The following is a 13,096-nucleotide window of genomic DNA, read 5'->3' on the forward strand; positions in this document are numbered from 1 at the left end:
TCGGAACTATTTATGATGTTGTACATAGCACAATTGTAATCCTTGACCATCAAAACATTGGTGCAGACCTTTTCTGTGTTATTATGAATAGTTCAGCAGATATGACGGGAAGAATACACTGTCCGCTTATGGCGGAGTAGCAAAATGGCCACCATGGATACCAGGGGGCATTTTTTATGTTGTGCATGGCATTACTGTAATCTTTGACCATCAACATAGAGAGGTATACATCATATTTTCTGTGTTAACATGTTTGGTTCATAAGATATGACGCACAATGCATTGTTTGTTTATGGCGGAATGTCCACCACAGCCGCCGGGAGGTGTTTTTGCGATGCCTCCATCTGAACATTTTCAGGGCCCCAAACTGTACAAGTGTACCAAGTTTCAAGCTTTTAATGAAAAAGTGAACATATCTCCAAAGATTTGGCACATATTGCCTGGACTATAAAATGTATACTCCATCTACTGTGTCTGTAGCAGGAGGAAATCTGGGCGCTAGAGCTTGGGCAAGTGGTCATTAACACAAGCTAGCAAGTTAAAATGGACAGAATCGGTGCAGTCTGCAGCCTTTAAGAAGACATAATTGTGTTTTATTGCATTTCAAATTCACCACAGGCCAAGGCTGCCAAACTCCTTTAGGGGCTCATACCAAAATGGGCATTGGAAACAACAATGGCCACAAGTGCAATTGAGTTTGTTTAATGTGTTACTTTTATTAGGCTGCGGTATTTGTTCATGGTTTTCATGGGCTTTGTTGGAGAAAACATAGTGGAGCTGGTAAGTTAAACACCAGGATGGATTTATAGTCATAGAATGACATTAGATTTCTTTGGCCCCACGACAGATCAAACAGGCAGAAAATGAACTGTTGAAGCACAGCCAATACAGCAAATGCAGCCAACACAGCACAGTAAGCATTTTGTTATTCCCTGTCATGAAAAACTAAGAAAAATAGGTTTGTGCCGCATGGCTCAGCATCAGTTCGCATCAGCTAGCATCACCAGCGTTGTTGTAGGGCAGCCCCCAAAGTGACTCTTCTTATCAACTGTATGCAATCATTTCCTTTGTGTAATTTTAGGAAATCAGCATTCTCTGTATTATGTCTCCAAACCCCATTGTCTCACCTCTGAGAAGCAGAGGTGACATCATGCAAGTCTGATATCTGATTGGAGGTTAACGTGACAGTAATACTATTGGTCAACACTGCAGTGGTGAGATACAATCTCTCTCTTTCTTTCTCTTTCTTTCTCTCTCCACCCCATGGACTTTTGGGGCATGGCATTTCAGGATATGATGTCTTGTATAATGTTATCATTGTTTTTTCAAAGTAATTCAATAATAATTGTATTTAGAATTCCATTCTCAGACATTTCTTAATGGCCTATTACTGTAACTCAACTATAGTGTGCTTGCATATTGCTAAATAATCTTTATGGAGTCGGATAATTCATTAGATGTGCTAATTGCTTCATCTTATTATGAGTCACGTGAGGTATTTATAATATAATATATACTGTATATACACAATATTAGTGCCAACAACATAAAAGTGTCTGGCCAAAATGGCGTAAAAAGGATGGACTGAGAAGTTTGCACACAAGCACACACAGGTTTTTCCTTTAAATGGCCGACTAGTGGCACTTACACTTGCAGTGTTTGCTGTCCTCTGCAAGATGATAGTTGGGTCTGCAGTGACACTGGTAGTGATCCGGGGACAGCTGCACACAGTCCTGCTCACAGCCTCCATTTCTGACAGCACAGGACTGGACGGCTGGGGAGAAACACACAGAGTGAGACATGATAGATCAACAATTAAAGGTGATGTTCAGTACACAAATGTAATTGATTGATTATCATGTGAAGAAAGAGAACCTGTTTAGAAACTCTCAAAGTTACATTTTTGACCACTATTGTATTTTAAATTCAGATGATCTACAATGACACAGGCAAATAGTTGTTAATGCGAGCAGGATAAACTCGCGGAAATGACATGTACAGTTGGTCTGCTCGATCTGACAGCACGAGCAAGTGTTTGCCTATATGTTCTCACAATGTGCAAGACACCACCAGATCGTTTCAAACATTTGCTTTATGCTAACGCATAACCCAAGGTGAACTGTATCTCAAAGATGAGCTGTAGCTCCTGCATTTTCAGTTGGAGGAACTCAGGAAAAGGAGTTCCAGTTTCAAAACAAAAATAAACGTGAACCCCATCTACACTCCGATCTTGGAAAATGATGAAGGCGTTGACCCCACTCCACTCTGTTTTCTCTTCAATTGCCATCTCAGGACAGAGGCCCAATAATAACAACATTTTTTTTGCTGATCCATTCGCGAGACATCTGATTCGGGCCGATAAGCCTGCGGACAGCAGGGTACTTACAATACGTGGCTCATTGCAGTGGACCTTGACGAGAAACAACCCTTGCCGCTCACCCCTAGATCCCTCAAACTCAACTCTGGACCTTCGGAGCCAGTTCCACTGCTTGGTTTCGTTGTTCCCTTCTAATCAAGAACAGATTGAGACCTGGCACACCAGGTGCGTGCAATGAATTATGAGGTAGAACATAAAAACAGCCGGCTCCAGACCTCGTTGGGTAAGAGTTGAATAACCCTTCTCTAGAGCCTAGGAACGTTATGCATATCTGAAAGGACTGGATAGGTATAAGCAATATGATAGTTGCTCAACCTTGCCCACTAGGTGGAACTTGCAATATTTCCCACACCTATCTTATCCTGTCAGATCTAGTGCCTAGAGTGTTATAGGGGCAGGGGGGTTGTGTTTGGCATATGTTTATTCAGGAAAGCTGTGATATCTTCAGTGGAAAGTATCAGGTCTTCCCCTGACTGACAATGATGGATGAGTTGGCTCCTTCGGCTGTGCTAAGCCTGAACCCAGATGAGATGTAAGTGAAAGAATGACATGGGGAAGAAAGAGCAAAGATTATGGATATACTGACAAGATACATGTCTCTCCACCAAAACAAATGGGAGTTGTTGTCCACAAAGTGGCATGGCGGGCTGTATACCTCCCGCCAATCCGTTCTTTGGATTGATGGACACATCTCATTATTGTAATCCTTTTTTTAAATATTCGATGAGGGTTGTTGAGGTCAACCGCCTGTATTCAATGGAGAGAGCTGCTATGCTACTAGGCTCATGCCATGAATATGCATAGCCATCTCGAGACAACTCCGGTGTAAAAAGTTGTTTGGGAAACTCTGCTAGGGAACAGTTGAGACTATTTAGGGATCATAATCCAAAAGGCCAGACACATATACGTGGGTTGTCGTGCAAATTCTTACACAGGGACATTCGAAATCAATCTTAAATTAATCGTTATTTATTATCAGCCTGCTGGAGAGGTTCCAACAAACTTGATGCACCATAGTGAAAATCTGTTAGGAGCTCTAACGGGGCAGTCCCGTTAATTCCCTTATATACTGCAGACAAGTCCTATTTGCATGATTTAGCTTATTCATCATTCATAAATAATGAATGCTTGCTTCATTCATGTGACCGATCAATACCTCACGAGGCTTCTTCTCTCTAAGCTGAGACCTTGAAACTGGGATATCTTTCGTTCTCAAACAAGGTGTGGGCGTACTGCCAAATTGCAGATACTGATAAGTGAGGATTCGTTCAATATGGTCACTTGTATGAACACAGAAAACTGTTATTAGAAAAGCATATGATTAGAACACAGAAATGTGTTATTATAAAATCACAAACATTAAAAATGTACAGCACAGGGTCTATACTTTTGTTCAGGGAAATAGATAAATTCATTTAAAATATATCGAGAGTCTTTGATAAAAAAAAAAACTTGTGACGTAGGAACACTCTAAGGGTGTGGTCAGTCAGTCATATGTTTCTCATTAAAGCATATGTCACAGAGTTTATGTATGGTGTCTCATTTTGCTCTACTGTTTGGAACAGCCTTGAGTTTGTAAACTGCTTTTAATTTAAAGGAGGAAAACAAGGCCTGGCAAAAAAACAACAGCATGAGAAGAATGAGATGGTTTGTATGACACATCATGCCATTAGAGGGTTCCATGACATCAAAGTAGCCTGATTAAAATCTAAATAAATAACTACATTTAATATGCGCTTCTGGACTGCACGCAGTTGCTGTGCAGACACCAAGAGGGAATCTAAGATTAGCGCAGGTGTCGGAGCACATCTTCTACCTCTCAGTGGTGAATAGGAACAGCAATGGGGATAAAAGTATTTGTAGTTGAACTGAAATGACGGCTTTGGGGGTGGCCAACACTCGAGAGCAACAGGGGGTGCACATTTATGTTCCAGCCCAGCTCTAACACACCTGATTTTATTCATTCATTGTTTGCCAGGACCTTGGTTAGCTGAATCAGTTGTTTTAGTGCAGGGCTGTAACAAAACCTTGCACACTCGTAGCTCTCTGGGAAAAGGATGAATCAATTAATTAATAATTACAATCACAAACTGAGGTAGTGTAATTTGGTGCCCATTTCCATGAAAACGTTAATAATATGAATGGGTTCGCATCTCTGTGGTAATTACTCATAGAAATACACAAATCAGGCTATTTGTAGGCAAGCTGTAACATTTCCTTCAAACGGGCCCTGGTCAAAGCCAACAATGTTTCGACAGGCCTCGGGGGCTTCCCATGGCCTGCTGCGAGGCAATGGTCCTAAATCAATCACACAGACAAGAGAAGGGTAACAACTTTGCTATATAGTGACTCTTATCATGTTTAACTTTACTTTTTTGATACAGAAAGATCATTCTATTATCACATATGACCTCCAGCCACTTCTGGGTATCAGATCGACAGTTACTCACCTAAGATTTGGACTTAAAATATGACTTCAACTCCGACTGAGCTATTCGACTGTTCATTTACATTACATTTACATTTAAGTCATTTAGCAGACGCTCTTATCCAGAGCGACTTACAAATGTTCATACCCGATCCTATTTCTTTGTTCCATGGGCTACAAAAACGCTACAGGTGTAGACACAGGAGACAAGGTGGATTCCTGGTGAAATTGTGGCAAAGACAAAACCAAATGGTGCTATCCTCCATTCTATTGGAAAATTTCCAGTCACTCGGGAATAAGATGGATGATCTTCATTCGAATCTCTCTGTTACAGATTTTTTTTATTTTGAGGTATCACGTTAGCACGTAGGGCACACCAATTGGTGTCACCTTGTTAGTAAGTGTGTGTTACACCTGTGCTGGCTTGTCCATTTCGTTAGTCGGAAGGTGTTTCACCTGTGCTAGACCAGGTGATATTTAAGAGTGGCTGGCTCAGTGCTCCAGTTGAGCTTGAGAGATGTTGAGAGAGCTACATTTCATGTCAGCTGAGGTGCGATTTTGAGCTCCACCTCTTAAGTTTGAAAGAAGACTCTTTTTCTTTTTACACCCTATCTGAAGTTGTTGTGGGTTTTTCTTGTAGTTTGTCTTTTTGGAGGCAAACATAGTGGGAATCCATGGTGGGTGTCTTACTAGCGGCTTTGCCAACTTTCAGTGGGAACCCACATGGGTTTCCCCTTTCTGTTTTGTTTTGGTTATCAAAGTCATTTTCGTTGTTAGTCCCCTTTCCGTGAGCGATATATTGAGTTTGTCTTGTGAGAACGTAACATCTCCTATCAGAGAGACTTGGAAAGCTGGATGTTATATGTATGTCTTAATGAAACGTGGCTGGATGATGATGCAATGCAAGTAGTACTCGGTGGATTCTCCATGCAGAGGCAGGATCGTACAGAGGCTTTGTAGAAGTCGCAAGGAGGTGTAGTGTTTTTAAAAATAAAAAACAACTGGTGTGCTACTTCAAGTGTGAAGGAAATCTCTAGCTCTTTCTCACCTGATAAAGAATACCTCATGGTAAGCTGCAGACCCTTTTATCTACCAAGAGATTTCTCATCCGTAATTATCACAGCGGTCTACATCAAATCAAATCAAAGTTTATCCCACCCCAAGCCAACAACAAACACTCTGGTACTCAACCAACTGTATGGGCCTATAAACAAACAAGAAAAGGCTCACCCAGAGGCAGCGTTTCTGGTGTGTGGAGACCATAGCACGGGTAGACTTAGAACCGTTCCACCTCACTTCTGGCAACATGTCTCCTGCGCCACTAGGGGTGCTATGTGGCAGGGCTTGCAGACGATAACGGATTATAATAGGAAACCCAGCCATGCGATATCGCAGAACCCCCAAATTAGCTGACTGTATTTTATGCTCGCTTCGAGGAATATAACACTGTGCCTTGCATGAAATCACCTGTTTTTTGGATGACTACTGTATGTGATCTTGCTCTTCGTGGCCCACATGAGCAAAACATTTAAACTGGTTAACAACCACAAGGCGGAATACCAGGGGGTGGTCTCAAAGCATGCTCAGACCAGCTGGCAAGTGTCTTCACAGACATTTTCAATCTCTCCTTTTCTCAGTCTGTAATCCCAACATGTTTCAAGCTGACCACCCTTGTCCCTGTTCCCAAGAGCTCCAAGGTAACCTGCCTAAACAACTGTCATTCTGCAGCACTCACATCTGTAATTATGAACTCCTTTGGAAGGCTGGTCATGGCACACATCAACACCCTCATCCCAGACACCCTAGACCCACTCCAATTCACATACCGGCCCAACAGACCCACAGATGACACAATCACCTCACACTGCCCTCTCCCACCTGCACAAGAGGGGAAATAACTATGTGAGAATGCTGTTCATAGACTACAGCTCAGCGTTCAACACCATAGTGCCCTCCAAGCTCATCACCAAGCTAGGGACCCTGGGACTGAACCCCTTCCCCTGCAACTGGATCCTGGATTTCCTGATGGGCCGGCACCAAGTCGTGAGGGTAGGCAACAACACCTCCGCCACGCTGACCCTCAGCACAGGGGCCCCTCATGTGTGTGTGCTTAGTCCTCTCCTGTACTCCCTGTTCACCCAGGACTGCATGGCCAAGCACAAGTCCAACATCATCATCAAGTTTGCCGATAACACGACGGTGGTAGACCTGATCACCAACAGCGATGAGTCCACCTACAGGGAGGAGGTCAGAAACTTAGCAGTGTAGTGCCAGGACAACAACCTCTCCCTCAATGTCAGTAAGACCAAGGAGCTTATTGTGGACTATAGGAGAAAGAGGGGCTGTTGTGGAGCGGGGGGGGGGGGGGGGCTGTTTTGGAGTGGGTTGAGAGCGTCAAGTTCCTTTGCATTCACATCACTAAGGACCTAATCTGGCCCACACACACCCACACAGTCGTGAAGGGGGCACGGCAGCGCTTCTTCCCCCTCAGAAGGCTGAAAAGATTTGGCATGGGCCCTCGTATTTCCAGGGGGGTGTCAGGTGGTGTGGTCATACTGTAGCTCCATTCTTGTGTATTTTATTACACTTGTTACCATTTATTTTTAATTCTTAATTATAAGCGGACTGGAATAGTTTTACTATGGTCATACTACGGATCATTTAGCTAATTGATTTTGAGTTGTAGGACCTCTGCAGCAAAGCACCACCACAACATGATGCTGCCACCCCGTGCTTCGTTGTTGGGATGGTGTTCTTCGGCTTGCAAGCCTCCCCCTTTTTTCTCAAAACATAACGATGGTCATTAGACCAGAGGACATTTCTTCATAAAGTACGATCTTTGTCCCCATGTGCAGTTGCAAACGATAGTCTGGCTTTTTTTAATGGTGGATTTGGAGCAGGGGCTTCTTCCTTGCTGAGATGCCTTTCAGGTTATGTCAATATTGGACTTGTTTTACTGTGGATATAGATAACTTTGCACCTGTTTCCTCCAGCATCTTCACAAGGTCCTTTGCTGTTGTTCTGGGATTGATTTGCACTTTTTGCAACAAAGTATGAAGTTGGTTACCAAGAAATGTGTGGTTGAAAAACATGTTTTAATGACACCAACCTAAGTGTATGTAAACTTCCGACTTCAACTGTATATACACTGTTCAAAAAAGGGAACACTAAAATAACACTAAAATAACACTAAAATAACACATCCTAGATCTGAATGAATGAAATATTCTTATTAATACTTTTTCCTTTACATAGTTGAATGTGCTGACAAAATCACACAAAAATCATCAATGAAAATCAAATTTATCAACCCATGGAGGTCTGGATTTGGAGTCACAAGTGAAGGCTGATCCAACTTTGATGTAATGTCCTTAAAACAAGTCAAAATGAGGCTCAGTAGTGTGTGTGGCCTCCATGTGCCTGTATGACCTCCCTACCATGCCTGGGCATGCTCCTGATGAGGTGGCGGATGGTCTCCTGAGGGATTTTTTATTTATTTTATTTTACTAGGCAAGTCAGTTAAGAACAAATTCTAAATTTCATGGACGGCCTAGGAACAGTGGGTTAACTGCCTGTTCAGGGGCAGAACGACAGATTTGTACCTTGTCAGCTCGGGGGTTTGAACTTGCAACCTTCCAGCTACTAGTCCAACGCTCTAACCACTAGTCTACCCTGCCGCCCCGGATATCCTCCCAGACCTGAACTAAAGCATCCTCCAACTCCCGCCAACTCCTGGACAGTCTGTGGTGCAAAAGACTTGGTGGATGGAGCGAGACATGATGTCCCATATGTGCTCAGTTGGATTCAGGTCTGGGGAACGGGCGGGCCAGTCCATAGCATCAATGCCTTCCTCTTGCAGGAACTGCTGACACACTCCAGCCACATGAGGTCTAGTATTGTCTTGCATGAGGAGGAACCCAGGGCGAACCGCACCAGCATATGGTCTCACAAGGGGTCTCAGGCTACCTCTGGCGAGCACATGGAGGGTTGTGCGGCCCCCCAAAGAAATGACACCCCACACCATGACTGACCCACCGCCAAACCGGTCATGCTGGAGGATGTTGCAGGCAGCAGAACATTCTCCACGGCGTTTCCAGACTCTGTCACGTCTGTCACATGTGCTCAGTGTGAACCTGCTTTCATCTGTGAAGAGCACAGGGCGCCAGTGGCGAATTTGCCAATCTTGGTGTTCTCTGGCAAATGCCAAATGTCCTGCACGGTGTTGGGCTGTCAGCACAACCCCAACCTGTGGACGTCGGGTCCTCATACCACCCTCATGGAGTCTGTTTCTGACCGATTGATCAGACACATGCACATTTTTGGCCTGCTGGAGGTCATTTTGCAGGGCTCTGGCAGTGCTCCTCCTGCTCCTCCTTGCACAAAGGTGGAGGTAGCTGTCCTGCTGCTGGGTTGTTGCCCTCCTACGGCCTCCTCCACGTCTCCTGATGTACTGGCCTGTCTCCTGGTAGCGCCTCCATGCTCTGGACACTACGCTGACAGACACAGCAAACCTTCTTGCCACAGCTCGCATTGATGTGCCATCCTGGATGAGCTGCACTACCTGAGCCACTTGTGTGAGTTGTAGACTCCGTCTCATGCTACCACTAGACTGAAAGCACCGCCAGCATTCAAAAGTGACCAAAACATCAGCCAGGAAGCATAGGAACTGAGAAGTGGTCTGTGGTCACCACCTGCAGAACCACTCCTTTATTGGGGGTGTCTTTTTTTGTGCCTATAATAATATAATAATTGCCTATAATTTCCACCTGTTGTCTATTCCATTTGCACAACAGCATGTGAAATTTATTGTCAATCAGTGTTGTTTCCTAAGTGGACAGTTTGATTTCACAGAAGTGTGATTGACTTGGAGTTACATTGTGTTGTTTAAGTGTTCTCTTTATTTTTTTGAGCAGTGTATATACACTACCGTTCAAAAGTTTGGGGTCACTTAGAAATGTCCTAGTTTTTCAACCCCTCCACAAATCGAACCCACAAATGCTGATGCTCCAGATACTCAACTAGTCTAAAGAAGGCCAGTTTTATTGCTTCTTTAATCAGGACAACAGTTTTCAGCTGTGCTTATATAATTGAAAAATGTTTTTCTAATGTTCAATTATCCTTTTAAAATGATAAACTTGGATTAGCTAACACAACATGCCATTGGAACACAGGAGTGATGGTTGCCGATAATGGGCCTCTGTTAGCCTATGGAGATATTCCATAAAAAAAATTGCCGTTTCCAGCTACAATAGTCATTTACAACATTATGAATGTCTACACTGTATTTCTGATCAATTTGATGTTATTTTAACGTACAATTTTTTAAATTTTCTATCAAAAACAAGGAAATTTGTAATTGCCCCAAACTTTTGAATGGTAGAGTATATATTTATTTTTACTCGTAATTTGGGTAGGCACAAAACTACCTTCACACTTCAAATTGTTTTCAAGGGTCCTAGTTACCTTCATACGAGTCCTGTGACACTTGTGTGGGTCATAGACTAAAATGTAGATGATCATCGTATACGTGAGAATCTCCCTTTTCCACAGTGAGGTCACATTAGTTTGTAGCCCAAATGGTTCGGAAGCTACAAACAGAAGTTAGCACATCAATGGTACCGACTTCAGACGAGTCGCTTGCCACTTGTGGTGATCTTATAGCAAAACGGAGAACACCATGTACCTGAGAGTCTCCCCTTTCCATAATAGTTTGTATGTCAAACTGTTTGGACTCTACAGATGTTTTAGTGAGTAGAAAGATTTTCAGGATGTCACTTTTGACTGCAGATGCGGAAGTGCAACATTGGCAGATGCAGTGGATTGAGAGGCATCCAAAGCAAACACATATATTTCTACCTTAAACTGACGGATATGACAAATACAATTTGATTTGATTTGAGTTAACCTGACATGCTGTTGTTGTGTGCCAGAGGCAGAAACTGCGCTACTACAGTATATACGCCCAGACACGAACCTGCTCTGTAAGGGCTGCTGGAGAACAGCAGGAAAGCACCTCTTTTGCCAACACAAAAGTCTCTTTGATTCCCCCTTTTGACACAAGCAATAGGTGAAGACCCCTTTCCCTGCTTTGATGTGAGTCCCAGCCTCTACCATAGCGTAGTTTCCAGATGGCGAGGGCAACAATGGGATACAGCCAGCACGTTGGACCAGATCCACCTCTTTCATCCCAAACCCCTATCACTCCCAAACCCCTCCCCCTGACCTTGGTTGACCTTAGGTGCCCCTCCACAGCTCCACCCTCCCTTTAGGTCTCACTGATGGCTCCAGGGTGAAGTTCCCCAAGGTACAGTAGAGACCTAGAATCAGCTTCCCCTCCTCCAAGCCTAACCTTAACCATTAGTGGGGAAATGCAAAACTGACCCAAGGTCAGTGTCTAGGGTAGGTGTTCCCCAACTTTTTTTGTCCACGATCCAGTTTTGATATCTGAAAGTTCTCATGACCCCAACCACAAAATAAATTGTAATTAAAAGCCAAAGTGAACTTTTTTATTTGGGACTATGGCAGGCAATTGCAAAACATTCTAACAGTATTTCTGATTGTTTTCTCAACTCACGATCACATACTTTTAATGTGGAGCTATACAGCCAATTGCAAATGAGTCTGACATTATCTCTTATCTCACCACCGCTGATGAGATGGGTGTGCTTGGTGCATGTCGCATCGGAGCTTCTCAAAGTCAGGCGGTGTGGTCAACAGTGCGCTCTTCATCACTGCTGTCACATCCAACCTGGATCAATATTTGGTTTTAATGCAGACGAGACCACTGCTGAATCCAGCTTCACACAGATATGAGCTGACGAAGGGCACAATGGGCTCTCAAGTGGCGCAGCGGTCTAAGACACTGCATCTCAGTGCAAGAGGTGTCACTACAGTCCCTGGTTTGAATCCAGACCGTATCACATCTGGCCGTGATTGGGAGTCGCACAATTGGCCCAGTGTCGTCCGGGTTTGGCCGGGGTAAGCCGTCATTGTAAATAAGAATTTGATCTTAGCTGACTTGCCTGGTTAAATAAATAAATAGAGTTTTAATGCTCTGAAGGAGACAACAAGTCAGTAACCAAAACTCCTCCGTAATGACCCGTGAATGCTTAGACTGCAGCATTCAGTCACATGACAGCACGAAAGGCTACACTTGACTGTTGCACTTGAATCATTCCGATTGAAGCGCATCAGTCAAGTGCAGCCTTTTCCCACGATCTAATTTTATCGTTTAGATTTCAACAATCATCATTTAGATTTTTAAGGGTAACCACATTACAATGATTTTGAGATACAACGATTTTTTAAAAACATTTGGGGGGGGGGGGGTTTTGGAAATGTTCATGCGACCCCATTTTAATATCAGGTGACCCCATGTCAAACAGGAGACCCATAGTTTTGGAACCACTGGTCTAAAGGCCATTTCACACTACTCCTTACCAATGCATGTCCGGCCATCTGTGTGCAGGCGGGTGCCTGGGTTGCATTCGCAGTAGAACGAGCTTCTGGTGTTGACGCATCGGTGGTGGCAGCCTCCGTTGTGGACCTGACATTCGTCAACATCTGTGGCCAAGAAATGACAAAGACCAGAGGGTGAAAAACATACTGCAAGTAATATACAAATCAGTGTGATCGCTGTACAGTGTACTGTAGTGGAAGAGCTCTCGCTATACAGTGTATTGTAGTGAAAGAGCTCTGCTGTACAGTGTATTGTTGTGGAAGAGCTCTCGCTATACAGTCTACCACAGAAGCCCTGCTCTCGCTATACAGTGTACTGTAGTGGAAAAGCTCTGCTGCACAGTGTATTGTAGTGGAAGAGCTCTCGCTATACAGTGTATCACAGAAGCCCTGCTCTCGCTATACAGTGTACTGTAGTGGAAGAGCTCTGCTGTACAGTGCATTGTAATGGAAAAGCTCTCTCTGTACAGTGTATTGTAGTGGAAGAGCTCTGCTGTACAGTGTATTGTAGTGGAAGAGCTCTGCTGTACAGTGTATTGTAGTGGAAGAGCTCTCGCTGTACAGTGTATTGTATTGTAAGAGCTCTCGCTGTACAGTGTATTGTAGTGGAAGAGATCTCGCTGTACAGTGTATTGTAGTGGAAAAGCTCTCTCTACAGTGTATTGTAGTGGAAGAGCTCTGCTGTACAGTGTATTGTAGTGGAAGAGCTCTGCTGTACAGTGTATTGTAGTAGAAGAGCTCTGCTATACAGTGTATTGTAGTGGAAGAGCTCTGCTGTATAGTGTATTGTAGTGGAAGAGCTCTGCTATACAGTGTATTGTAGTGGAAGAGCT

The 13,096-nt window shown here is 43.7% G+C and overlaps 1 protein-coding gene across 2 annotated transcripts in view; it reads right to left on the reverse strand.

Annotated features, from left to right (window-relative positions):
* Positions 1 to 13,096, reverse strand: part of LOC124045183 (multiple epidermal growth factor-like domains protein 6) — a 181,720-nt gene that overhangs the window by 80,914 nt on the left and 87,710 nt on the right. For both annotated transcript variants that reach the window (XM_046364436.1, XM_046364435.1), the window contains 2 exons: positions 12,246 to 12,368; positions 1,649 to 1,774 (listed from right to left, as the gene is read on the reverse strand). In XM_046364436.1, the coding sequence (XP_046220392.1) occupies positions 1,649 to 1,774; positions 12,246 to 12,368 (249 nt within the window). The remainder of the gene's footprint in view (positions 1 to 1,648; positions 1,775 to 12,245; positions 12,369 to 13,096) is intronic.

The sequence above is a fragment of the Oncorhynchus gorbuscha genome, linkage group LG10 (genome assembly GCF_021184085.1).
Source record: "Oncorhynchus gorbuscha isolate QuinsamMale2020 ecotype Even-year linkage group LG10, OgorEven_v1.0, whole genome shotgun sequence".
Classification (NCBI taxonomy): Eukaryota; Metazoa; Chordata; class Actinopteri; order Salmoniformes; family Salmonidae; genus Oncorhynchus; species Oncorhynchus gorbuscha.